Source organism: Callospermophilus lateralis, chromosome X, assembly GCF_048772815.1.
Source record: "Callospermophilus lateralis isolate mCalLat2 chromosome X, mCalLat2.hap1, whole genome shotgun sequence".
In the NCBI taxonomy this organism is placed as follows: Eukaryota; Metazoa; Chordata; class Mammalia; order Rodentia; family Sciuridae; genus Callospermophilus; species Callospermophilus lateralis.
In genome coordinates, this window is record NC_135325.1 from 84,340,540 (window position 1) to 84,368,497 (window position 27,958).

General features: G+C 33.5%; 1 protein-coding gene across 1 annotated transcript in view; it reads left to right on the plus strand.

The window, feature by feature from the left end:
- Nucleotides 1-27,958, plus strand: part of Il1rapl2 (interleukin 1 receptor accessory protein like 2) — a 532,521-nt gene that overhangs the window by 249,252 nt on the left and 255,311 nt on the right. Inside the window, exon 6 of the mRNA XM_077106474.1 lies at nucleotides 8,938-9,012. Coding sequence (XP_076962589.1) covers nucleotides 8,938-9,012 — 75 coding nt within the window. The remainder of the gene's footprint in view (nucleotides 1-8,937; nucleotides 9,013-27,958) is intronic.

The window sequence follows — 27,958 nt, forward strand, 5'->3', positions numbered from 1 at the left end:
AGATGCAGATTTGGAAATTAAAGCAACATGTTAATAAGGAAAATGTGCAAAGTAACTTGGTTATAGCACTGATAAAATAAAAGGTGGGTGAAAAGGCAGGAAAGTTTTAAAGATTATTTTGCAGTTGCTTTTATGTTCCTAGTTGATAAGTTCATATTTTACCTCTATTATACATAGGAGACATTGGTAGGTTTGAGTGGTGAAATGTTATGAGAAAACACTGATTTTGAAATGTGATTTCAAATAGTGTTTTGAATAGATTTTAGAAGATATATTTCATTAACCTTAATATACAAATTCAAAAATGGCTTCATTCACTGAAATTAATGAGTACTGGCCTTTCATATTCCTCCACTTGGTCTTTCTGGCAAATATAAATAAATAAATAAACCGTGACTATGCTGGTAATCCCAGCAGCTTGGGAGGCTGAGTCAAGAGGATCATGAGTTCAAAGCAGCCTCAACAAAAGTGAGGTGCTAAGCAACTCAGTGAGACCCTGTCTCTAAATAAAAATACAAAATAGGGCTGGGGCTGTGGCTCAGTGGTGGAGTGCCCCTGAGTTCAATCTCCGGTACCAAAAATAAACAAGTAAACAACAAAAGGGAGCAACAAAAATTATAACAACAATATACAAAACTTGTGTAACATTATTTATTCAATCCAATAAATAATTCTACTGATTTTTTACACTATATTCATGGAAACTGAAAATTCATTTCAATCACATTGATTGATTTGTTTATACAAGTAGACACAAACCATTGCCTGAAACAGAAAAGAAAACATTAAATTGGACATTCTTCTCAGGGAATATTAGTGTTAAATATTTAAAATCTACCTTTAGGAATAGGCTGGCAGTAACCATAGTAGCTTCACTAGCACATTGATTAGCATCATGGTATACTCAGTAGAACAATTATATTTAAGGATAATTAAACAATAAGCAGCTACAGAAAGAACTACAGGGGAGGGATTGTAGACTGAAATATTAGTAACAAAGAGCATCCCATGTTCCCATTCTTTCAATCAAAACATGAAGCTTAAGCAACAAATTTCCACTGGGGTCTCGCTCAGATCCCAATTAGTTCCTTTCAAAGTCTGGGATAAGTTTCCTAATAAAATTGTAAATCTCTGCCCTATCATTCAGGGGGTTTGGTATTGAGAGTACCCCCCACTTCCTTTATCACATAGTAACTATAAGTTTCAGATGAGAATTTTTAAAAATATAAGAAATCAAGTTTGCCTGTCCATGACAGCATTTGCTCCAGCTAATCTGCAAATGTTGTAATTATACGGGGTGCTGATACATTTGTCTCTGGGCTGGTAGTCAGGATCCCATTGAACTGCTACAGTTGCTGGTTTATCATCATAAATATTCTGCACTTCTTGGCAATTTCCAGGCCTAAACATAATATTGGAATTTAATATGGCTCCACACCCATGCATCCCATTAGAATGCATTGGGGTAAGTGAAAATTTTTTTCCATTCTATTCATGTGTTTAGGAATAAAATGTATATGCATGTCAAGTGTCCTACAGAAATTATGTTTCAACTGGATATTTCCCATGAAGCCACTCACATTGGCTTTTGCAACTTAGCTCAGTTAATTAGTGTGGAATCAAAAATCAAAGAGGTTAAAATTATTGATTTCAGTACTCATTATTTTACCTGACTTCTACCTAAAACGTATATTTGTATCCATTCTGCAAATAGGGGCTTTCAGTCACAAGGGGACACCAAATAGGACAATGTAAGGTTCATTTAGTGTCATCTCTGTATTGCCCAAAACATTAACTTTCTTCTTTATATTTCAAGGTAACTGCACAAGTCACATAAGCTAATGAATTCAAAAGCACTTTGAAAATTTTAAACCACCTGCAAATTTAAGGCACTTGTTTTAGTCAGCTTTTGCACTACTCTTACCAAAATACCTGACAAGAACAACTTAGAGGAAGGAAAGTTCATTTGAGGTTCATGGTTTCAGAGGTCTCAGTCCATAGATGGCTGACTTCATTGCTCTGGGCCCAAGATAAGGCAGCACATCATGGGGAAATGGCCCAGCAGAGGAAAGCAGCTCAGCTAATGATGGGGTCAAGAAGTAGGGGAGATGTGAAGGGACCACAGGGAAGATATACCCTTCCAGGAATACTCCCAGTGACCTACTTCCTCTAGCTACAACCCATCTACCTACATTTCAAACTAGGTGACCTGATTAGGTTACAATTCTCATAATCCAATTATTTCACCTCTGAATATTCTTGCAACAGGAGCTTTAGAAAAACACTTCATATCAAAATCATAACATTACTTAAAATAAACTTTAATATTAATAAATATCACTTCAATAATAACATTTAACAATAATAAAATCAGGATTAATATATCCATAGTCAAAGGTGGGAGATAAGGTAATAAAGACCCCAAATTCATATCTTCCTGAAAATAGAACAAGAACAGCACTTCTATACAACAAATATTACTTAAAGTTACTTTCCACTTATTCACATTCCAGTTAGTTCATCTGGTAGCAAGACATACTTAAAAATATGAAGAACAGTTTACAGCAGGGTAAATATCTATAATTTGGATGTGTAAGGCAAGCTGACAATAATTCCATAAAGAAACCAAAATTACATTTTTATAAATAAAAGATAAAATGGCTATATTTTATTTAATTTTAATCATATTTTAAATATAGCACTGTATATTGTTCAAAATGTATATAGTGAAGATTTTATCTTCCTGCTATCTGCCCATACTGTCTTTCTCTTCCCACCATTCCTCAACCACCAGTTATCCCCAGAGGAAAACACTATTATCAATTACACATGTTTTTCTCCAGGAAACTCCCATGCTTACACAAATAAGCTTATATATACCAGCTATTTGGAATCTTGCTTTTTATTAAACAGTATATCTTATAGATATTTTCATGACAGATGTACAGATGTACCCAATTCTTTTAAAAAGCTGTATCTTAATATATCAGTATATGAAATTACAATATTTTTATATAACCATTCTCCTACTGATGGATATATAAGTTGTTTCAAATACTTTTTATTACCAACATTAACAAACAATAGCAAAAAATTGAACATCTGATGTGAATGGATTTTTAATTCAAATATTTAAATTTTACTTATTCTTTATATTTCAAATAATATTTAAAGGTCATATTATTAAGATTATTTCAAATATAATGAAACCTAGTATTTTACTTATAGATCTGTCTAAATTATGCTCAAATCAGCTTAATTAAAAAATGTCATTGAATTCTGTAAGTATAATACATGTTGCCGGACATCAGTAAAGATTTGTTGGAACATGAGAACAATTAATTCACTACAATTTTACCAGTTCAAGTAATTTATTTATTTTTTATTTTTTTTAAAGAGAGAGAGAGAGAGAGAGAGAGAGAGAGAGAGAGAGAGAATTTTTTAATATTTATTTTTCAGTTTTTGGTGGACACAACATCTTTATTTTTTTTTATTTTTTTTTTGTGTGTAGAATTATTTTTTATTTTATTAGTTATCCAGCAACTTAAAATTTGAAGTTAGCAACTTGAAACAACACTTATACTCTTACAGTGTCTGCATGTCAACAATTCAGGAGCAGCTTAACTGGATGGTTCTACTCAGGGTCTCTTCTATTGTTCCGATCAAGATGTCATCCAGAGCTGCCATGATATAAAGGCTTGACTGAGGCTAGAGAATTCACTTTCAAGATAGTTCACAGACATGGCTGCTGGCAGGAAAGCTGAGTTCCTTGATTGTCGACCTTTCCAAGGACTTCTTGAATATCATTAGGACATGGTAACTGACTTTCTCCACAGCCACTCATCCAAGAGAGGTAGCAAGCAGGGAACTGCAATGTCTTTCATAACCTAATATCATAAGTCCAGTTCTTGATGATGAGCAAGGCAGAGGATCAAGTGTGTTGAACGGACCAGGGGTTCCTCTCAATAGGTTATTTTTTGATAAGTGTATTTCCAGGACTGGGGAATATTGTGCCAAGGGTGCCTGAGCAGTAGGATAGGATACAACACTCTTTCTTGTTTCCCTCCAAACTCTTCTTCCTTATTAATAGTCTTAATGTGGCTCTTGCTGTGCTTGGAGACTCTACTTCTGATTATGGAGATTTGTCTTTAAATGGTTTAACATCTTAGTAGAGAGAGATTTATTTAGCTTCTATTCTGTCCAGTAGCTAGTTGACAAGAAAGTTTCAGGGCAAGTATATTTGTGGACTTGATTGAAGAGATAATGTGCATATCTAGGTCAGTTTAGGAAGAACACTATGGTACTTTGGTATCCTAGAGTGGATGTCCAGAAACCAAGGAAGATAGATTGAAACAGAGAGTGCTAAAGTGACTTCTTATCTTTGAAACTACTAGAGATGAAGAAGAGGAAATATTAAGAAGGTGTGAGGGAAATCTCTGAACCCTTGGAACTTTGGAGTGCCACTCTGCCGATTGCTTTGCCTTTTTAATATCCCTTGTACTGAAAGAGTTGTTTAGGCTGAGATGTCCCTGATTATAAGGTCAACACACTACGCCTTCAAAGCTTGCTTTTTCTATCGAGCTCAAAACACTGACTTGTCCTACTGAGCCACAAATGCAGCACTTTCTATGCCTACACACCACTAAATCCCTCCCGTTGTCCCTGTTTGCTTTTAATTTTTTTCTTGTCTCCATCCTCTATTGTTTCTACCTCAAGATTACATTTTCCCTAAGGGATGACTCTGCAATGGGTATTTCTTGCAGTGATGATGGGAGGAAAAGATAAAAAAGGGCTTGATGGCAAAAAGAAGCAAAGGTTACCTAAAAGGTCACATGCCTATATGGTTACCTATATTACCAAGTTAACTTTTTCCCCTAAGTTTCTTTTTTTTTTTTTAATTAATTTTTATTGTAGGTTGTTCAAAACATTACATAGTTCTTGATATATCATATTTCACACTTTGATTCAAGTGGGATATGAACTCCCATTTTTACCCCATATACAGATTGCAGAATCACTTCAGTTGCACAACCATTGATTTACATATTGCCATTCTGGAGTCTGTTGTATTCTGCTGCCTTTCCTATCCTCTACTATCCCCCCTCCCCCCTCCCCTCCCCTCTTCTCTCTCTACCCCCTCTACTGTAATTCATTTCTCCCCCTTATATTTTCCCTCCTTTCCCCTCACTTCCTCTTGTATGTAATTTTGTATACCCCTGAGGGTCTCCTTCCATTTACATGCAATTTCCCTTCTCTCTCCCTTTCCCTCCCACCTCTCATCCCTGTTTAATGTTAATCTTCTTCTCATGCTCTTCTTCCCTACTCTGTTCTTAGTTACTCTCCTTATATCAAAGAAGACATTTGGCATTTGTTTTTAAGGGATTGGCTAGCTTCACTTAGCATAATCTGCTCTAATGCCATCCATTTCCCTCCAAATTCTATGATTTTGTCATTTCTTAATGCAGAGTAATACTCCATTGTGTATAAATGCCACATTTTTTTTATCCATTCGTCTATTGAAGGGCATCTAGGTTGGTTCCACAGTCTTGCTATTGTGAATTGTGCTGCTATGAACATGGATGTAGCAGTGTCCCTATAGTGTGCTCTTTTTAGGTCTTTAGGGAATAGACCGAGTAGTGGAATAGCTGGATCAAATGGTGGTTCCATTCCGAGCTTTCCAAGAAATCTCCATACTGCTTTCCAAATTGGCCGCACCAATTTGCAGTCCCACCAGCAATGTACAAGAGTACCCTTTTCCCCACATCCTCGCCAGCACTTGTTGCTGTTTGACTTCCTAATGGCTGCCAATCTTACTGGAGTGAGATGGTATCTTAGGGTGGTTTTGATTTGCATTTCTCTGACTGCTAGAGATGGTGAGCATTTTTTCATATACTTGTTGATTGATTGTATGTCCTCCTCTGAGAAATTTCTGTTCAGGTCCTTGGCCCATTTGTTGATTGGGTTATTCGTTATCTCATTGTCTAATTTTTTTAGTTCTTTGTATATTCTGGATATTAGGGCTCTGTCTGAAGTGTGAGGAGTAAAGATTTGTTCCCAGGATGTAGGCTCCCTATTTACCTCTCTTATTGTTTCTTTTGCTGAGAAAAAACTTTTTAGTTTGAGTAAGTCCCATTTGTTGATTCTAGTTATTAACTGTTGTGCTATGGGTGTCCTATTGAGGAATTTGGAGCCCGACCCCACAGTATGTAGATCATAGCCAACTTTTTCTTCTATCAGACGCCATGTCTCTGATTTGATATCAAGTTCCTTGATCCACTTTGAGTTAACTTTTGTGCATGGCGAGAGAAAGGGATTCAGTTTCATTTTGTTGCATATGGATTTCCAGTTTTCCCAACACCATTTGTTGAAGATGCTATCCTTCTTCCATTGCATACTTTTAGCACCTTTATCAAATATAAGATAGTTGTAGTTTTGTGGATTGGTTTCTGTGTCCTCTATTCTGTACCATTGGTCCACCTGCCTGTTTTGGTACCAGTACCATGCTGTTTTTGTTACTATTGCTCTGTAGTATAGTTTGAAGTCTGGTATAGCTATACCGCCTGATTCACATTTCCTGCTTAGAATTGTTTTTGCTATTCTGGGTCTTTTATTTTTCCATATGAATTTCATGATTGCTTTCTCTATTTCTACAAGAAATGCCGTTGGGATTTTGATTGGCATTGCATTAAACCTATAGAGAACTTTTGGTAATATCGCCATTTTGATGATGTTACTTCTACCTATCCATGAACAGGGTATATTTTTCCATCTTCTAAGATCTTCTTCTATTTCTCTCTTTAGGGTTCTGTAGTTTTCATTGTATAAGTCTTTCACCTCTTTTGTTAGGTTGATTCCCAAGTATTTTATTTTCTTTGAGGATATTGTGAATGGGGTGGTTGTCCTCATTTCCATTTCAGAGGATTTGTTGCTGATATACAGGAATGCCTTTGATTTATGCGTGTTGATTTTATAGCCTGCCACTACAACATCTTTATTTTATTTTATATGGTGCTGAGGCTGGAACTTAGTGCCCCACACATGCCAGACGAGCGCGTTACTGCTTGAGTCACATCCCCTCAAATAATTTAGATTATAGGAAGAAAAAGGTGTTATTATGCAAATACCATTCAAAATATTCCTGGTGCATTTGTTTGTTATAAGCTATTTTTGGAAATCTCTCCAGATTTATATGTTTCTTAAACTTACCCTTCTGTTATCAACTCTCATTTTTCTCTGTCTCTTCTAAACATCCTCACAAATATAAGAAAAACTTCTCTTATGTTCACAGGGGATTCCTAAGCCAGTCAATTAATGATGGTATAATGATTATCTTTTATAGACCAATCCTACACTAAGCCGACTGAATTATAAAGCAGGATAAAACATTTTGTTTTATTAGGTAAGAGTTCAGCTGGATAGTTGAAGCAAAGCATAAATATAAGAACAATTAAAAGGAATTCAGGCTATTAATAATAGTTTTATATAAATACATATGACATTGTATGCCAGTTCCTCTCATTTCTTTCTTCCAGGTATCACTCTGATTTGATATTTCCTTTTTTCATTTTCCCAGACTTTACCACGCTCTGACTCCTAGCTCTTTCATAACCAAAACATTTTTTTAAATTTATTTTTTAGAAGTAGTTGAACACAATACCTTTATTTTATTTATTTTTATGTGGTTCTGAGGATCGAACCCAGGGCCTCACATGTGCTAGATGAGCACTCTACCACTGAGCCACAACCCCAGCCCTCAAAACATTTTAACTGTATATTCTTAGCTACTTTTCTTCTCTAGCCATCCCATATTTCAAGCCAATCATCATTAGATAACACTTCATATTAGTCATTCTTTTGTCCAAAGAATCTGAAATGATACTGTAGCCTGCCACATCAGGTCCAAATTCCTGTTTCCTGCAGTCCTCCAGAACTGAGCCTCATCCTATCTATCGAATTTTATTTCCAATTCTTGATGCATACATTAGGAGCGACTAATTCTCCACCCAAACCTATCCCATCCAACCCCCTTTCACCAGACCATTCTCCTCTAAGCATATTATGTTTGCTAAATTCTACCTTTGTCCCTTGGTTTATGTTAAATTTTCCTGAATTTCTTTTTCCTTACTCTCTGCTTTTCCAGATCTTCTCCATCCCTTAAGGCTCATAGGGAGATCCAATTTTCTTTATAAAACGTTCCCTATCATCATAATAACCAATATTGACTTCTCTGTATTCCTTTGCTATACACACGTGCGTGCGTGCACACACACACACACACACACACAAACACACAAACATATATTCTTATACCTCAAATGCTGCATCTTCCATAAGATTATATTCTGTTTTCAATTCTCTCTTTATTTTCATGTGCTATTATGTTATAAATTGAAGGCCCTAAAAAAGACTTTACCTTCTCTCCCTTAACACCTAGCACAGGACTTGGTACACAAATTAGTATTTTTAATCAATTACTAATGAAGGTACCAGTGCTTTATTATATTCTGGAAGTTGAGGTGGAGAACAGGAGATGATTTAGAGTCTTAAAGTTTCATGCCCCCATAAATGTCTACTAGGGTTATATTTCATTGAGAATAGTTAGTGCTACAAAGCAGATATAAGGATTTAATGTTTCTCTGATTATATTCTTTAAATCTATTTTTTACACAAGCTTTTAAAAACAGCAAAATAGTCCATTTTTTATCTTGTTGGATGATTTAGATGTTGAAATGGCCTATTTAAAGTGAATCATCAGTGTTTTAAATGTGCTGGGAAATGGATATTGTATGGATAGAGTAGCAACCCAAATAAGAACACTAATAAATGTTTACACACCATCAAGTATACAAACATTAAATATCATACAATGATAGAATCTTTCCTATTCTATAATTTATCTCAATTTTTCCATTACTTTCTTTCATTTTCTCTTTCTAGCTTTACTCACAGACAAGCCTCCCAAGCCATTGTTTCCCATGGAGAATCAGCCAAGTGTTATAGATGTCCAGCTGGGTAAGTCTCCTTCTGGGAATAATAGATCCTAAACTTGCTCTCTATTAACAGATGGGGAAAATTGCATGAACCAGGAAAGGTTTATTGCCACTGTTATTACATGCAAATCAATTTGCTTTCTGCTCATTTATAACCCTGGAGTTAGCAGTTTAAGGAAATGAGTTTGTATTGCATCAAGGAATGGTAATACTAATTTGTTACGCTGGGTATTAAATGTGCTATACGACAGAGCTTTTTAACTCTGTGATTGATGGATTCATGCTGTCTTCCAGTGGTGAGTGGTGGAGAAAAGTTTTCATACATGTCAGCCAAAAATTTTTATTTGGAGAGAATTAACTCCTGGAGGCCAAGCACGTCTTAATATAAAACACAGCCCTTCAGTACTGCCTTTAAAATGATTTGATAATATTATTTCCAATGACACAATCCAATGCTATTTAAAAAAAATTAGATTGGGATCATGAATATTTATGATTCATATGATGTTGGGGGAAAAAGTAACTAGTTGATATATGAACACTACTGTCTTTTTACAAACTTGAATAAGGACATGAGAATTTGAGCCAATTTTGAGTGTGCTGCCACTAGTCCTTGTGAGTTTGAGTAATATAAGCTTGTTACTCAGAAGCCTGCTAGGATCTCTTTTAAGCTGTGGCCTTTAATCTAAACCCTGTTCTTTAACATTTGTGAGCTTTCATCTATTGTGGATTTCACCCCACAATCCTCAATTTCTTCAATTCTAAACAAAAGAATCACAAAAAAAATGAGTGTACAGGTGAAAATTATATTAGACATACATTGGGTACATGATTTTTAAAAATTTGTGATCATAGTGGTAACCACCAATTATATGTATAGTCAAGTAGGATGAATTGACTATAATATTTCGTTCACTTTGGAATTTTTAGGCTCAACTTTTGATCTTTTCAATACAATTTTATATCTATCTTGGAAACAAGAGAGAGAAAATTACATTCCAAAGTGTTTGCTCACTGTTCTAAAATGAAATGTAGCACAGTACTTTCTAAATATAGACTATCAATTTGAGGAGGACCAAAGTTAAATAGGTTAAAACTAAAAGAGGAGAAAATAGTAAACATGTTGTCAAATATAACCTGTGGAAGTGGTGACTGTTTTGTAAATAATGTTGAAGTATTGACTATGGCTCTTTCCACATTCCCTGTCTTATTTTGGAGGCATTATTTTTTGTTAGATTCAGGTTCAGATATGCTTATATCCTTACCCTTCAATAATTTTTACTTACACTTGTACATTTCAAACTGGGATAAAAATATCTCTATGGTACTCTATAGTTTGTTAGGGATTACATAAAGCTATTTAATGATCTTGTATCATCAGTTTACATGGAGATTCTAGTGGAAAAGTTGTTTTTATTTGAAAATTTATATATTAAGGAATGAAAACAAAATTCACCTAAAAATTATAAGTACATTTCATGTTTGTGGCCTCAGCGGAGATATCTTTCCATTCTGTTCAACCATTATTCACATTTCAACAGAAAAATTTGACAAGTATTGCTACACAGTAGTGAGAGGGACCTTTCTAATGAATATGTTTCATTCAATTCACTTGGTGCAACACCTGTATATGCTATTCAGGGCACCTATTATGGTGTATATTTTATAAAGCTTTATATGAACAAGTATTCCAACATAGGCATATATGCCAAAATACCCTATTGACAGTGCCATCCTTTAAAATCACTAAGATAATTGACTGCCACATTACATTAAATGTAAGGCTAAACTTTTCCGTTTTTAGTTGGTAATATAATTTAGAGATAACTTTATTGACAGAAAGATAGAAAACTTCTCATGTTTTCATTCAAGATCTTCATGGTTTCAATGAGCATATGACTAGTTAATTATAAGTGAGTTTAACTTTTCTGCAAATTTATTAACACCATATATTCACAGTGGGGAATCATTTTGTGAGGTGCTCATATACCTCAATTGTAAGGTGACATTAAGAGTGCTATAAATGTCAGAGAGATCCTCAGCCTCAGTGGGAGATCTGCAGACAGAATGATGAGAGTTTATAAAACTATAGATATAAAAAAGAAATAGAGAAAGATAACTGGGGCTATTGGACATCTCTATATCTGGGGAACTTTCAGAATTTCATAAGGTAATAAAAACTTCTAGAAGTTGTTTTCCTTCTGCATCTAAAGTTTGTCAAGCAACATTTGGTTTCAGATATCCTCAAACTATAACTAAAATTAGAACTTCCCAAAAAGTACAGTAGTCCAATTCAAATTGTCATTAAGCATACCATCAAGTTTTGGTTTCCCAAATCCTAGCACTTAATAATTGAAATAACAATGTGTCATATTAAAGTTGACCCTAGATCTTTTTGTTACTCACATCATCTAAATGTGGATTTAATCTTCCCCTCACATTTTATTCTGGGTTGGCTTTGGAAATACACTTTACCAGTAAAGTATGGCATAATTGATGTTCTGAGATTCTGGAGACCACATTGAGAGAAACTCTTCTATCCCAGTTTCATGGTTTGCTTTGAAACCATAATGCTACTTATAGCCCAAGCTGCAGGGAGAGACCCTAGAAGATAAGACACTATGTGGAAAGAGAAAGACCAAGGAGCACTTTCAAAGTGCCAGAAATATGAATGAAGAAGTTTTTTTAGAAGTAGATCCCCCCAGTCCTAGCTAACCTGGCTTGTGTCACATAGATTAGAGGCAAACTACTGAAGTGAACTGTTCTCAAATACTTGACCCAAAAATTATGAGTTAAAATAAAGTGAATGCCAGTGGCAAATAAATTAGAGATACTTTGTTAGGCAATAGTATATAACAAAAGTAAACAGAAATTAGATTCTCTAGAGCATTCTTGATTCCATTTTCTCCCATGGATAAGAATTCTATGCAGCCAATTCATACAAAATGAGAAATGCTGCAGAAAATATTTGAATACTAGGTTCAAGGTAGTTTTATAAAATAGAGTCTCCAACAATGGTTTAGATGTTTGAGGGTTATACTGCTCTCAGTTGTGGATATTTCTAAAGAAAATGTGGTGAACGAAAATTTTCAGTATAAATTCATATTCTTTAGTACATGGAGTTGGCATCAGTTCAGATTTTTTGTTGTGTCTCTAGAGGAAAATATCTCAACTTTCTTTCTCCTATAGTGTAATCCATTAGTCATCTGCAAGTTTTAGAAATTTACATACATTTTTGCTGACTTAGTGATGACAGTTTGGTTGTTACTAAATTGTGTTCACATTGTATTGCTGAAACAAGATTAATGTTAACCAAATAACCATATATTTTGTGATGATAAACACATTCATAACAAAATAGTCTAAAAACCATTGTTTTCACATAGCAAGCCTGTGTAGCTAAAGCTGCCTATGGTAATTTATGAAATATAAAGAGAAAAATCAATGTACAACACACACAAATCCAATTTTGTTCTGTTATCTTCCATTTATTATCTCTCACTGGAGGTTAGTTCAAATTTGTGAAAAAAAAACCACTTTAACATACTAGTGCTAATTCTGTTCTCAGCAGTTGAGAAAGAATATATTTTAATATTTTCTAAGAAAACATTATTGCAATATATTAATTCATATTACACATTTAATAATAAACTCTTAAAACATCATAGGGACAGGTGTCCTATTTGAATGTATTGATGCTAGGCAGATTCCTCTTTATGTATTAGTTTTTGTTATGGCCCAAAATGCAGTTTTTACAAACTTTAACACACTTCTAGAAGTTTTGAAAAGGGTATGAGCAAACATGGATTTAAAGAATTGAGATCAACTGTCTAATTTTAATTAAGGTGAATCTAAAAGTGTGCCCTGTTCTCACAAACAAGGATCATTTTCTTCATGGAAGTTTTCTTAAGACTTAAAATAATCCAGACACTATTGTGTAGAAAATTAATATGAATCCTACAAATCCTACTTACTTTCTCCTTCTAAGTCAAAAGGAAGTCTTGTGTGTGTGTCTGGGGGGAGTTAAGTCATATCAGAAAAAGTAAGACCAGTAGAACTGTCAAAGATAATTGCATTCATTGCCTTAAATGTTTCAAAAAGCCAATAGTTCACCTTTGGGTGAATTTGATCTAGTACAAAAGGTTCTCTTTCTTTCTTTCTTTCATTTCTATTCTAATTTTAGAATTTATTTTATTTTCACAGGCTATTCAAATACATATTTCATAACTGAGTTTTGTAGTACTGGCTTAAACTGTCTCTACCTGTGTAAGGATTGTTAATCTTCATCAGATATAAATTTCCCCAGCTTGTACGTTTTTACTAAAAATTAGATTATATCTCCTAAGAAACTTCTGAAAAAACTCTATAAGAGAATAAAGCAGAATATAACATTTAATCTAATAGTCAATGCTAGAAGGCAAAAAACTAATTGAACCTCAAATTAAGAAATTAGCTCTTCAACAAAATCTATGTCTTATTTTAAACTTTACTTATCTAAAACCATCTATTGAGTTCTTTTTTTAATATATTTTAGTTGTTAATGGATCTTTATTTATATGTAGTGCTGAGAATCGAACCCAGTGCCTCACATATGCTAGGCAAGCGTTTTACCACTGAGCCACAACCCCAGCCCTTCATTGAGTTCTTATTGGGTGCCAAGTACTTTGTTAGATCCTGAAGCTGTAGAGGGGAATTAACTGAGATTCTTAACCTTAAGGGATTTTCAGTCTGATAAGAAACACAGGTATGTAAGCACAATTGAAATGCAATATAACTAATATAACTGCCAAAACAGAGATGGGAAAAGGAGAATGATTTTTTTTTTTTTTTTTGTGGCAGAACCTCATATATTAAAGGTGCCATGTTCTCAGGCTTTTACTAAATACAGTGACATAGCTAGGTAACCTCAACCCAAATACTAAATTTATTTGAAAGTAATTAAGAATTTTCAAAGACAGAATTTTTGAAATCACAATTTCTTCATCATTTGCTTCAATATGTCAAATCCTAAAATGGAAACTTATAATACCCTTGAGTCACTTTGGTTCAGCAAAATTAGTCAAATCCTTCTAAAGTTGATATAGAACAAACACTCCTAAGTAGGTCATAAACTAATTGAGCTAAAATGTCAAACCAGAATTATTGTTGATAAAAAGCAATGTGTGATCACTTCATTATAAGGAGTCATGACTTGGTATATATGCATTTTGTGTGTTATGCTGTTAACAAGGGATTTTTTTTAAATTATACACTATTCATATCCTCTTACTTTCAAAAATTCCTTGGATACTCTCATGTATTCTTGAATAATAAGATTTTAGAGAGTTTGGAGAGGAAGAAAGAGGGCATCATGAGCTCATTCATATTTCTTGGTACATAGAACTAGAGCTGGTTTATGGCAGCATTTCTTCTCCCTTGTAGACATTCTAGGGTTAGTGAATTATTTCCCAAAGAACTGTTCATTCAGGGTAACACACATAAGTTCAACATGGACTACTTCAAACTGAAAGTCATTCTATTTCCCAGAGTGTACCACACATGTATTTTTTAGAACTTTGGAAAATATGGTCCAAGAATTTATCCTAAGAGTTGGCTATAGTATTAATGACTGAGACTGAAACTGGTTTTCTTACTTTGTCTAAATTTCCTAACTTGGCGGTACTTTTCTTGGATTTTTAAGAATGAAGAAAATTAATAGGTTTACTAAATATTTTATTATAATGTAACAAGTTGATTTATGATCTTCTCTTAAATAAAATAATTGTTAACCAATCTTCTATGTATTTATTAATCTTTTTGTATTTATTTATCTTTGAATGAACTGCTTAGCCTTGTATCCTGTTGAGATCTTAATAAAAGTTGGTACTTTATCATATTTATTGCTATGATCATAATTTTATACGTGTGTACTAGGTACTATGTATATATGCTAGGGAAGTACTATGTACTATATACTTCAGTGAACATTTGCACATGTTCCATCTTATTTTTTCCTTATAAGATCCCAAATTAGTAGTACATATTATTGGAAAATTTGCAGATAAGGAGTCTTAGCCTCAAAAACATGAAATAGATTACTTGAGGCTACCTATTTTATTTTTTGTTATTTTTTTTCTTTTTCTTTTTTTAAAATAAATGACAAATGGAATGTATTACAATTAATATTACACATATAGAGCACAATTTTTCATATCTCTGGTTGTATATAAAGTATATTCACACCTATTTGTGTCTTTATGATGTACTTTGGATAATGATGTACATCACATTCCACCATCATTGCTAACCCCCTGCCCCCTCCCTACCCCTCCTACCCCTCTGCTCTATCTAGAGTTTGTCTGTTCCTCCCATGCTCCCCCTCCCTAACCCACTATGAAACAGTCTCCTTTATATCACAGAAAACATTCGGCATTTGTTTTTGGGGGGGATTGGCTAACTTTATTTAGCATTATATTCTCCAACTCCATATGCAACAAATTGAAATTAAACCTTCACCTCTCATCATGCACAAAACTCAATTCAAAGTGGACCAAGAACCCAGGAATTAAATCAGAGACCCTGTGTCCAATAGAAGAGAAAGCAGGTCACAATCTTCATCATATTGGACCAGGCTCCAACTTCCCCAAGAAGACTCCCATAGCGCAAGAATCAAAATCAAAAATCAATAAATGGGATGGACTCAAACAAAAAAGTTTCTTCTCAGCAAAAGAAACAACCTGTGAGGTGAATAGAGAGCCTACATTTGTTGATTGGAATATTTGTTTTTTTGGTGTTTGGCTTTTTGAGTTCTTTATATACTCTGGAGATTGGTGCTGTGTTTGATGTGTGGGGGGTGAAGATTTTCTCCCAGGATGGAGGCTACATATTTTAGTAAGTGACAGAGATGAGATTTCAATCATATCTGTCTGACTCCAAAGTTTATGTTATTTTTATTATATTATACTATGTAGATCACATTACCTATACAAAAAGCTCCTAGAATAAAATCTTTCCTAGAAAAAAATTCAGTCTAATATGGGCAGTTAAATAATTAACAATAATAATTATTAAAATTTTATAATTCTACCATTAATAATAACATTAATAAGTAATAGTAATACTTAGTATTAATTTAATAAATCTACTAAGAATAGTTGTTATTGCCACTATAATAATATTTATTTAATAATAGTTCTACTAATACAATTAAGAATTAGTAGTAACAGTATTTATAGTAGTAGCACTATCAATAATAATATAATAATAATAAAGTTATTATTAACAGTAGAGCTATTGATTGTGTACTAGGTATTATATATTAAGTAGTTTATATGAATAATCACATTAATTTTCCCAGTAATTCTATGAGATAGGCACAACTATTCACAATATTTTAACAGATTTACTGGGGCATGATTATAAATCATTCAATTAACCCATTTAAAGTATACATTTAAATTATTTAATATATTTAGAGAGTTGTGCAAATATCACAATCAACACATTTTTATCACCCTGATAAGAAGCACTCTCATTTCCCCATCCTCAGTCAGTCTTTGGTCACTCATCCTTTTCTCCAGGCAACGCAGTGAGCTTTATGTCACTATATATTTGCCTATTCTATACATTTAACATAAAAAAATCTACAATATGTTATTATTTGTGAGTGGCTTCTGACATATTGTTCCCATCGTATTGTTCTTAATAGCTTCATATTTAATCATGTTGTAGTGTGTATAAAACCTTAATTCCTTTTTATTTCCAAATACTACTCCATCATATGGAAATACTATATTCTGTTTATCTATTCATCAGTTGATAGACATTTCAGTTTATTGTACTTTTTGGCTATTATGATGAAGGCTGCTATAAATGTTCTCATACAATTTTTTGTGTGTGTGGACAAATGTTTTAATTTCTCTTGGATATATACCTGGGAGTAGAATTTCTGGTCATATAGTCACTCTATGTTTAATCTTCATAGGAACTGCCAATGTTCCTAAGTGATTATACCATTTTACATTAGAACCAATACAGAAAAGTTAATTTTTTTCCCACATTTCTAATAACACTTTTTATCATTCACTTTTTAAAAAATAATGATCATCCCAGCATATATTATTATGGGTTTGTTTCTTCCTTGGAGATATGTATATAGTCACACTTGACCATAATGCCCATTAATATTAGTAGCATTGTTTATTCACTTCTCTTATACTGATGGCTTACCCATGCTACTTTTTTTAAAGTTTTTTTTTAGTTGTTGATAGACCTTTATTTTATTTATTTATATGTGGTGCTGAGAATCAATCCCAGTGCCTCACACATGCCAGGCAAGTGCATTACTGCTGAGCCACAACCCCAGCCCTCCTGCTACTTCTTTTTTAAAATAGATTTTTGGACAGAGGGTAAGAATGATCAGATATGGCAATTTAAAAGGCTATCTAGTTTGAACTGCTTTAGTAAGAAAATAAAAATTATTAAGATAGTATTATTTTGACATTTTAATCTTTGCAAGTTAGGCCCCAACTCCTTCTCAAATGGTAAAATAATTTGATAGCTATAGCCATACCTGAAAACTGGTTATCATTATAAGATAGTATAGAAAAGTATTCTAGAGAGATGTACACTTAAATGGTCAGAAAGCTACATGTAATCTAGTATCTGAACAGAGATCAAGAAATTCATGTATATCATTCAATAATAGGAAGGATAGAACTATAGATTAAAATAACTTAAACAATAAGAACTTTCTGCTGTTGAAATTCATTAAATGTATGTGTCAACTGAATGCAGGTGCTATTCCTCAGAAGCATCTTGACTCTTTACTGCTTTGTAGTATTTTTCAACAGTTCTATCATTTAAAACATCTAATTCAATAGTTAGTGGATGCCTTTTAAAATCTGGAAAGGACAAAAGATACAAATTTTGAATATGTATAAGCATGCAACATGAACTATGGGAAAACAGAAATATCCAGGTATTCTCCTCCCAACTCAAGTATTTGTAAAATTTTATAAAAATAAAATTATTTTATGTTTTAGCTAAGCTTATTAGAAATGGAGGAAATATCACCTTCATTCATATATGAACCATGTTTAAGCGTCCTCACAACTGATGTAGAAGAGTAGCTTTGAATCACTCAAATAACTTCCTTAATTGTCCTCTATCCTTTATTTGTATAGACATGGCTTAACCTTTGGAAAATATTTTGCTCATTTAGAAGTAGTTCTTACCATATACTACTTAAATATATCAGAAATGATATATAAACATCTGGTCCTATTTGTAGGTACAAATTGCTGTGATTTAGAAAACACCATAATCTTCCCCCTTACTTCCAATACTTACCCGTGGTATCTTTCATATTGCTATAGTAGATAGTCATAGTTCAAAGTCAACACGTAATAAAGGCCTGTCAAGTGATTTGGAGGAAAAAAACTCTAATCATGAAGCTAAAGCCTGTAGTTTATAGTTAATATAGCAAACTGAAGTCTGGAAGCCTCTAGGTTGCCTGAATAAGAACATAAGGAAATTGGTCAGCTCAGCAAAAATACCAATATTCAGTTTCCAGCAATGTAGAAAAATAAAATGCTGAAAAGTCATTAGAAACCAGCTAACAAGTGGGTGCTGAAAGACCAAAGAGGGTGGTGCTCAACCTGTAACAATGGGCACTTGAGTCTCACAAGATAAAGGTATTATCACTGTGGGCATAACTGCTGAAAAGAAAAGTTTGACAAAAGCAGAGCTTAGGGTAATGCAAAAGGGGAACACACCTGACACTTAAGAGCAGTTGAAGACCTATTGGGTGAGAACAGGAATATGATCAAAAAGAGTGAAGGGTAAACTTGTCTTGACAACAGTTTTGATAGAAACAGTTTAACTTTGCCAGTATCTGAATTTCAAAACTTAATTAGTAGTGTATACATCAAAAACACAAATATGTTTAGGTTTAGTTTACAAATACAGTACCAGTCCAGGAGTAAGTCATATGCATATTTAAATTTTGCATATAATTAAAACATTTCTTTTCTGAGAACTCTGACCCACTGAGGGCCTGTAACAGATTGTTTAGTTTTCTAGTTGCAGATGTGTTGAGAATATACCTATTGCTATAATGATAATGTTCCATTCATAGCTAAGCTTAAGATTTTAACTCATTGAGATGATAACCATGGTGTGTGTCAAGGCTGATTGTGATGATGAGTTAGCAAAGGAATAAAAGGAATGTGAATGTGTGATGTAATGTGTGATGTAATAGAAGAGAAGGAATTTTTGTCAAGGCCCAGTTTGAAAACCCCCTTAGCTCAATGATGGGAATATGAGAGTGCTTTGTAATTAAAGAAATATATACCAACTCTATATAAAGGAATTGAGGAAAGGAAAGGGTCAACTTTAATAATAACACCTCTTATTTATGCAATATAATTATCAAAGGAACTCAAAGCATTTTAGGTACTATTTAATTAATTTCTTAAAGAATTATGTCAATTAGCATGATAGATTCCTTTAGCCATTGACACTTGTAGCAGGCAGTTTAACTGAACATATTCATGAGGAATCAACTAAATACATGATTCTTAGCACAACCATTATTAGTCAGCTCAAAAATTATCATGACTGATATTATATACGTATGAATGTGTTACAGGAATAATTTACCTACTTCTGTGTTTCTACTTTCATTCTCAGCCAGGTAGTTAGCTTACATATGTCAGTTTTTTATTGCTGTGACCAAAATACTTGACAAAAGCAATTTAGAAGAGGAAAAGATTATTTGGGGCTCATGGTTCAGTCCATGGGCTGGCCAAGTCATTACACTGGACACAAATGAGGCAGAAAAATCCTGGTAAAATTGTGTGATGGAGAAAAGCTTTTCAGCTCATGGAAGCCAAGAAGCAGAGAGCTTGAGTGCAAGAAGCCAGCATAATGTAATCCCCAGGGGCCTACCCTTAGTTACCTACTTTTTCCAGCCATGCCCTACCTGCCTAGAGTCACTACCTACAAATATATTCAAACTATTAATCCATTAAATGAATTATTCCACTGCTGAGGTTATAGCTCTCATAATCTAATCATTAATATCTGAATATTTGTGCATTGCCACATCAGCTTTGGGTACTGAAAGACCAAAGACTTTATTAACCTAATAACAGCTCTTCTCATGAATGAATATTTTGTATATCAAACAAGTAGTTATTATATATTGCAGGTTGCTTCTGTATGCATACATTTAATTATTTATTCCTAACATTGAGCCTGAGATTTTAGTTTTTACATTCTTAGGACATACAAAGAAGTTTAAGTAAGAGAGGAGGTAAACAACAATAAATAATGAGCCAATAGCAGTGGGAGTGGGTTAAAATTTGAAGATCAGAGGGAAACCCTGCCTTCATGTAATAATGTGTAGAAATAGTTGAATAAGAATTAACTTCTCATTTATAAAAGGCAAGTCCATGGTTATATTGTTTCATTAGGCTCTTGTCTCTTCTATTTGATTTCCATTAATAATTTCCCAGAAATAATTCTAATAGTCATCTTCCACCTGTCTTTATAGGGGATTGTTTCATTATATTTAATCTACTCTTCTCAGTGTTATAACTCCATTCTATGGTCTTTATTTTCAGTGAAGGAAACTTAGTGTAATTTATCTCATCTATAGGTCTTAAACCCATGTAATATCCATCCACTGGGAAAATAGACCAAGACAATTTAATGTAAAATGACTCAGTTTTCTTCCCCTGTATTTCAAAGTATCATATTATTTTATCTCTCCCTCCCTATCTTTCCAAATTTAAATTATCTACCTCTGCTCTTATTTGTACCCTTCCCATATGTTTTAGCAACCATCAATTATCTCTTCTTGCAACTGTAATTTGAAATTAGACCCTATAATAATTATAATAATTAGAGTAAATTCTCTCTCCATATGTATATATACATATATATACATATATACACATATAAATGTATGTATATATGTGTGTATACACACACACACACACACACACGCACGTACATATTCCCTTGATGTCCTGTATCTTTTAAGATTTACTATTCCATCTTTTTCCTGTCCCTATCCAATTGTTTGGGGAAAAAGTATATACAGAGCATCTGTTTTATTATATATCATTTATTTCTTACCTCACCAAAATTTAACTTCACCCCCACCACTTTATTGAAACTCATCTCTCAGTATCCTTATGATTACATAATTGGGTAATTTTCTCTGTTTTAGTTAGCTGTTTCATTTCTGTGACCAAAACACTTGACAAGAACAACTTAGAGGAGGAAAAGTTTATGTGAAGCTCACAGTTTCAGAGGCCTCAGTTCACAGATGGCCATCTCCATTACTCTGGGTACATGGGGTCAGGGTGTGGTAGGGAGAAGTTGCTCTCCTCATGGCAACTAGGAAGGAGAATCAGGTGGAGAGAAGGGGCACAGGGACAATACACCTTTCTGTGGCATGTCCCCAATGACTCACCTCCTCCAGTCATACCTTACCTATCTATAGTTACCATCCAGTGAGTTCATTCAGACAAGAATGTCATTCATTAGGTGATAGGTCTCATAATTTAATCATTTTATTTATGAATATTTCTTCATTACAAGAAGCTTCTCAGGCACACATCATCCAGGACTCTGTATCCTCTTACCTCTCAGGATCTTTATACACTCTTTTGCAACACTGAAGGATTTCTCTGCTAGAACCTTGCCTGGAACACAATAGATGTTTAGTGTGTTATGAACACCTCCTCCTCAAACTCTCTTGTTTTCTCTTTTAGTTTTCAATAATAAGTATCCTCTTTCTTCTCAATATCTCTTTCTTATATCTATCACAATAACTATACAAGTTTACAATAATAAATATAATTTTAAAATCTTCACAAAATTGTATCATGATAATATAGTTTCGGCTAATGTATATCACCAACCTAAAAATATAAGCTCCTACTTTGGTATATTTCATAACAAAGGAAACACCTACTCTTAATGAACCAAAGCTTCAAGAAGGTACTCCTCATTCTTAATTAGAATTATTGATAGGGCTCATTCAGTTAATATTTATTGAATACCTACTGTGTGTAGGATCTGTGGAGAAACAAAGGTGGCTTAGAGGCAAGCATGGCCCTAAGCAAATAAGGAGGGAGAAGAATGGTATAAACAAGCAATATAGGACAGGAGGTAATACCAGAAAGATGTGTAATTGGAAGACCCTACAATGTTTTCCCACATAAATAAAAACTTCACAGCAATATACCATCCAAAATGCTTTTATTAGAACTCTAAAAATCAGATAGGAATTCATAGCACCCCAGACAACTACGTTAAATTACATAAGAAATTTAACCACGCTAAATTACATAAGAAAATTAGTTGCTTTTCAAAATTAGTTGCTTTTCTCTCCTCCAAATGATAGCTTACAATTGGGAAGAAAAGCAAAACTAGTATATTGCACCTTGGGAGAGAGAATATTCATCTAACATTCTGACTTTTGGGGGAATTCCCAAAGAGACTGATTTCTATCTTACCTTACTTGGATACTAATGTGACCAGCATATTTGGATACCTAGGAAACATAGAGAACAAAAAGAGCTTAGAGGCTTGAAGTAGTACAAGAGAAGCTGCAGTATGGCAGACAGAGTTAAAAGTTAAAAAAAAAAGTACAAACTGCTGAAAAACATAAATTGTCAAAGTTCTTTACCTGAAAAATTATAAACATAATCCCAGAGAAGACACACCTATTGCTGTCTGAAAGGTTTGATATGACCTAAGAATTTCTAGGTGGGCAGATTAAGGTCTTTCCCTACACAAATATAGTCTATGAACAGCAGGAAAGGTGGCTATTATTTTCAGATGTGTGTATTCCAACACAAAGTTACAAGATATGTGAAGAACATGGAAATATAGCCCAATAAAGGGCACAAGATAAATTTTCATAAGCTGACCCTTGAGAAATGGACACATGTGGATGACCTGAAAAATAATTTATTATAATCATTATAATGATACTGAAGAGGCTTAGTAAAATTATTTTTAGTGGAAATAAGGAAGAGTAAAAGTGTACATGAACAAAATGAGAATATCAACAGAGGTATAAATTCTGTTTTTTATCCTAAAGGAATTTTAGAGATGAAGAACACAATAATTGAATTGAAAAATTCACTAGAGGAGTTCAAGAGCAGACTTGACCAATCAGAATAAAGAATTAGAGAACTTCAAGGCAACCATCTAGTCAGAGGAGCAAAATAAAAAAAGGAATGGGGGGTGGGGCTAGAAGATAGAAAACAATAAAATGATAATATTAAGTCTTTTTCTATCAGTAATTACTTTAAATGTAGTTGAATTAAGCTCCCAATCAAAAGACATAGATTGGTTGAATGGATTAAAAGAGAGAGATACCACCATATGCTCTCCACAAGAAATTCACCTTGGATTCAAGTACAAATATAGGATAAAAGTGAAGGATAGAAATATATCCATGTAAATGATAACCAAAGAAGAAAATAAGTGATCATAGATATCAGATAAAATATATTTTATATCAAAATTATCAGACAAACCAAGAATGATACAGTATAATAACAAAAAGTGTCAATTTACCAGTCATGTACAATTATAAGTACATATACACCCAAATTCAGAACAACCAAATATGTGAGCCAAACATTGACAGAACTTTACTTCCACAAAATTCAACACAATTTGATAATAAAAAAATATGCAACAAAGTGGAAATTAAAAATTACCTTAACAGAACAAAAGCCATATATAAAACCTTACAGTTAATATCATACTCAATGATACAAAATTGAAAGCTTCTCCTACAATATTAAGAACTATATAAAGATACCCAATCTTGCTACTTTTATTCAACATAGTAAATGAAGTCCTGCCCAGAGCAATTAGGCAAAAAAATAATTTTTTTTCAAATCAGAAAGAAAGAAGTGCAAGTATCTATGTACAGATGACTTGATCATCTAGGTAGGAAGAAAACTAAAAAGAGCTGTTAAAATAAGAAACTTAACTAATGTTGCATTAATCAAAATCAACATACAAAGAATATTTTCAGGATTGGGGCTGGGGCTCAATGGCAGAGTGCTGCTTAGCACATGTGAGGCACTGGGTTTAATCATTAGCACCACATAAAAATAAACAAATAAAAGTTCTAAAACTTTTTTTTAGAAAGAATATTTCCATTTCCATAGATTCAGAATGAATAAAATGAAAAGGAATTTTAAAAATCCCATTTATAGCACTAAAAGGATAAAATACTTAGGAATATATTTAACATAGGAAGTAGAAGACTTGTGCACTGAAAACTAAAAACATTGCTGAAATAAATTATAGAAGGTACAAGTAATGAAAAGATAGCCCCCATTCTTCAGGTGGAAGATTAAATATTGTTAAAATGTTCATACAACTCAAAGTAATCTACTGATTCACTACAATAGCTATCCAAATTCCATTTGCATTTTTTTGCACAAATAGAAAAAAGATCCTAAAATTGAAACAAAACCACAGAGGTTCCCAAGTAACCAAAACCACCTTGAGAAAGAAAAACATACCTGGAAGCCTCACACTTTCTGTATTCAAAACATATAACAAATATGTAATAATTTAAACAGTACAGTACTGGAATAAGGAGAACCATATAGATGAACAGAACAAACGAGCCCAGACATAAAGCTGCAAATATTTGGTCAAATGATCATAAATAAATGGGGTGACGACTACACAACGGGAAAAGAATAGTATCCTAAAACAAACAGCCTTGGGAAAAGTGTATATCCACATGAAAAAAAAAATGTATTTAGACCCTTATCTCATACCATACCCCAAAATCAACTCAAAATGGATTAAAGATTTAAACATAAAACCTGAAACTATAAAACTCCCAGAAGAAAACATAAGAGAAATGCTTAATGACATTAGTATTGGCAATGATTTTTTTTTTTTTTTTTGCTATGACAGCAGCAGTACAGGAAACTGAAGCACAAATAAGCAAGTGGGACAACAGCAAACTGGAAAGTGACTGTAAAGTGAAGGAAATAATCAAGTGAAAAAACACCTATGAAATGTGAGGAAATATTAACTCTATATCTGATAAGGGGCTAATATCCAAAATATAGATATTACTACTACAACTTAATAAAAAATAGCAAAATATAACCTGATTAAATACTGGAAGTGGACATGAATAGATATTCCCAAAGAATATATTCTATGTGGTTGATAGGCAGAGCAAAAAAAATGATCAAAATCACTAATGATCAGGGAAATAAAAGCCAAAACCACAGTGAGATATCATCTTGCACCCATTAGAATAGCTATTCATAGAAAAAAACAGACTGAGAAAAAAAAGAAGGGATAGTGAGAATATGGAGAAATTGGAAAATTTGTGTACCATTGGTGAGAATGTATAATGGCACAATCTCTGTAGGAAACAGTATAGTAGGTCTTGAAAATTTAAAAATAGGGGCCAGTGGTATAGCTCAATGGTCGAGTGCTTGCCTAGCATGTACAAGGGCCTGGGTTTAATTACAAGCACACAAACAAATAGAAACAAATCATCCAACAATCCCATTTTTATGTCTTGACCAAAAAGAATTGAAGTCAGAATCTTAAAGAGATATTTATATTCCCGTGTTCACTTCAGCACTCTTCACAATAGCCAAGAGATAGAAATAACCTAAACATCCATTGTCAGAAGAATGGATAAATAAAATGTGTTATATGCATACAATAGAATATATTTTATCCTTGAAAATGAAGGAACTCCTGTGATCTGAATGAACCTTGAGGAGATTATATTTAGTGAACACTTAGTGAAATAAGACAGTCATGAAATGACAAATACTGCATAAGGTCATCTAAAGTAGTCAAACTCTTAGAAGCAGAATGTAAAATAGTGGTTTAAGGGATTGGGGGAAGTAAATATGAGGAGTACAATGAATATAGATAAATGTAGAGTTTCAGTCACGCAAGATGAAAAAGTTATGACAAACAACAATAGGTATATAGGTAACCATACTGTGCTATGTATTAACACATTTGTTGTAAGTAGATTTCAGTCAGGCATACTGGCACACACCAGTAATCCCAGCAGCTCTGGAGGCTGAGGCATGAGGATCATGAGTTCAAAGCCAGCCTCAGCAATAAGAGAGGTGCTAAGCAACTCAGTGAGACCCTGTCTCTAAATAAAATACAAAATTGGGTTGGTGATGAGACTCAGTGGCTGAGTGCCTCTGAGTTCAATTGCTAATATCCCCCGCCCAAATAAGTAGATTTTATATTAAATGTCAATAATTTCTTATAGAAACTTTATGCTATTAAGCCTACCCTCTTCTGAATATAGTCTAGTGAAAGGTGTCAGTATATTCCTTATAATATGAGACCATATAACAGATGTGTTTAGGTCATTCAGAGAACAATACTGACTTCCTGTATTCTGGTTACTATGTAAAATGAGATCATCTGTGTGTAAGCATTCTTTACAATGTAAAGCAATACACTCATAGAAGATATCATTACTATTACAAATGTAGCTTAAGATTGTGTGAGCTTATTCAGCAGCCACATCACACTGTTGGCTAATATTTTTAACCTGTGGTCAGATAAACTCCCAAACCTTTTTCACAGTACATAAATGATCCCCATAATCATTTTCTCCATGGTCAGTGAAAAATACATTATTCATTTTATGCTTTTGAGAAAGTAGGCTTAGTAGTGCCTAGATTTCCATAGCTGACTTTCAGCTTAAAACTCTTGACAAGTTTTAGTTCTATCAAGCTACACAAACCACTTTGACCAAAATCTGTGTTTATTTTCAAAGTTCAAATTCAAATTCAGTTACCTAAGCACATATTTTTTTGTCCGTGTGACAACAAAATCTGATTTGAGGCCTTTTTGATCCATTTGTATCATTGATGTGGAAATGGCCTCAAACGTTTGATTTCCTTTTTAGTATCTAATGGCTTTGTTTTTATTAACTGCTGTGGTTAAGAACTGCACATATTTCTGGGAATTCTGCATGTATCATGAGCAATTTAAATTATGCCGAAGCACAGAAACCATAAATAATAGCAGACATGAGATTACATGATTAGTACAGTTAAAACAGATATATGGAAAAACATACCTTTTCCATCATATTCTTCTCCCTCTCCAGGAACTTTCTGGATCATTTACTTCTCAAGCCCATAAATCAGAGTTCATCTCCTAAATCCAGGATTAGCAGTCCATAATGAAAGGATCAGGATTTTTGAATGCAGTCATTTTAATTCCTTAGTCTATTTGTACTTCTCCATAGGGAATCATGATGGCATTTTCAAATATTGAGCTTTTGAAAAAAGTTTCCAATTAATTAATTGTACTACTTAAATCAGTGAACAGCTACTTATTTATATAATGTTTAAAGTGTATTAATTCTCTATGCTCTTGGTACACCAGAATTTCCAGTTTCCTTATTGGAAAGTGAAAAGTACACAGCAATTATGACTAGGCCTAAATAGAGTATTTCTCTGAATAGTTACCTCAAGGAGACAGTTGGTTATCATATATAGATGCATTATATTTAGGTGGATATTGCATTTTACTATGCTGTATCCTCCCATACAATATGTACTAGTTTCCTGGGGCTGATTTAACAAACTGCCTAGAGGGTAGCTTCAAACAACAGAAATTTATTGCATCCCTGTTCAAGATAATAGAAATCTCAAATCAGTGTCAGCAGTGTTGGTTCCTTCCGGAGGCACCAAGGGAGAATCTGTTCCATGTCTCTCTCCAAGTTTCTGGCAGTTGCTGGCAATACTTGTTGTCCCTTGGCTCATAGATGCCTCACTCTAATCTCTAGCTCTGTCATCACATGGTGTTTTCTCTCTGTGTCTTTTTCTGTTTCCAAATTTCCCTCTTCTTATAAGGTGAGGAGCCATTGGATTATAGGGCTCGCCTTAAGCTAGTATAACCTCATTTTAACTCTGCACAAA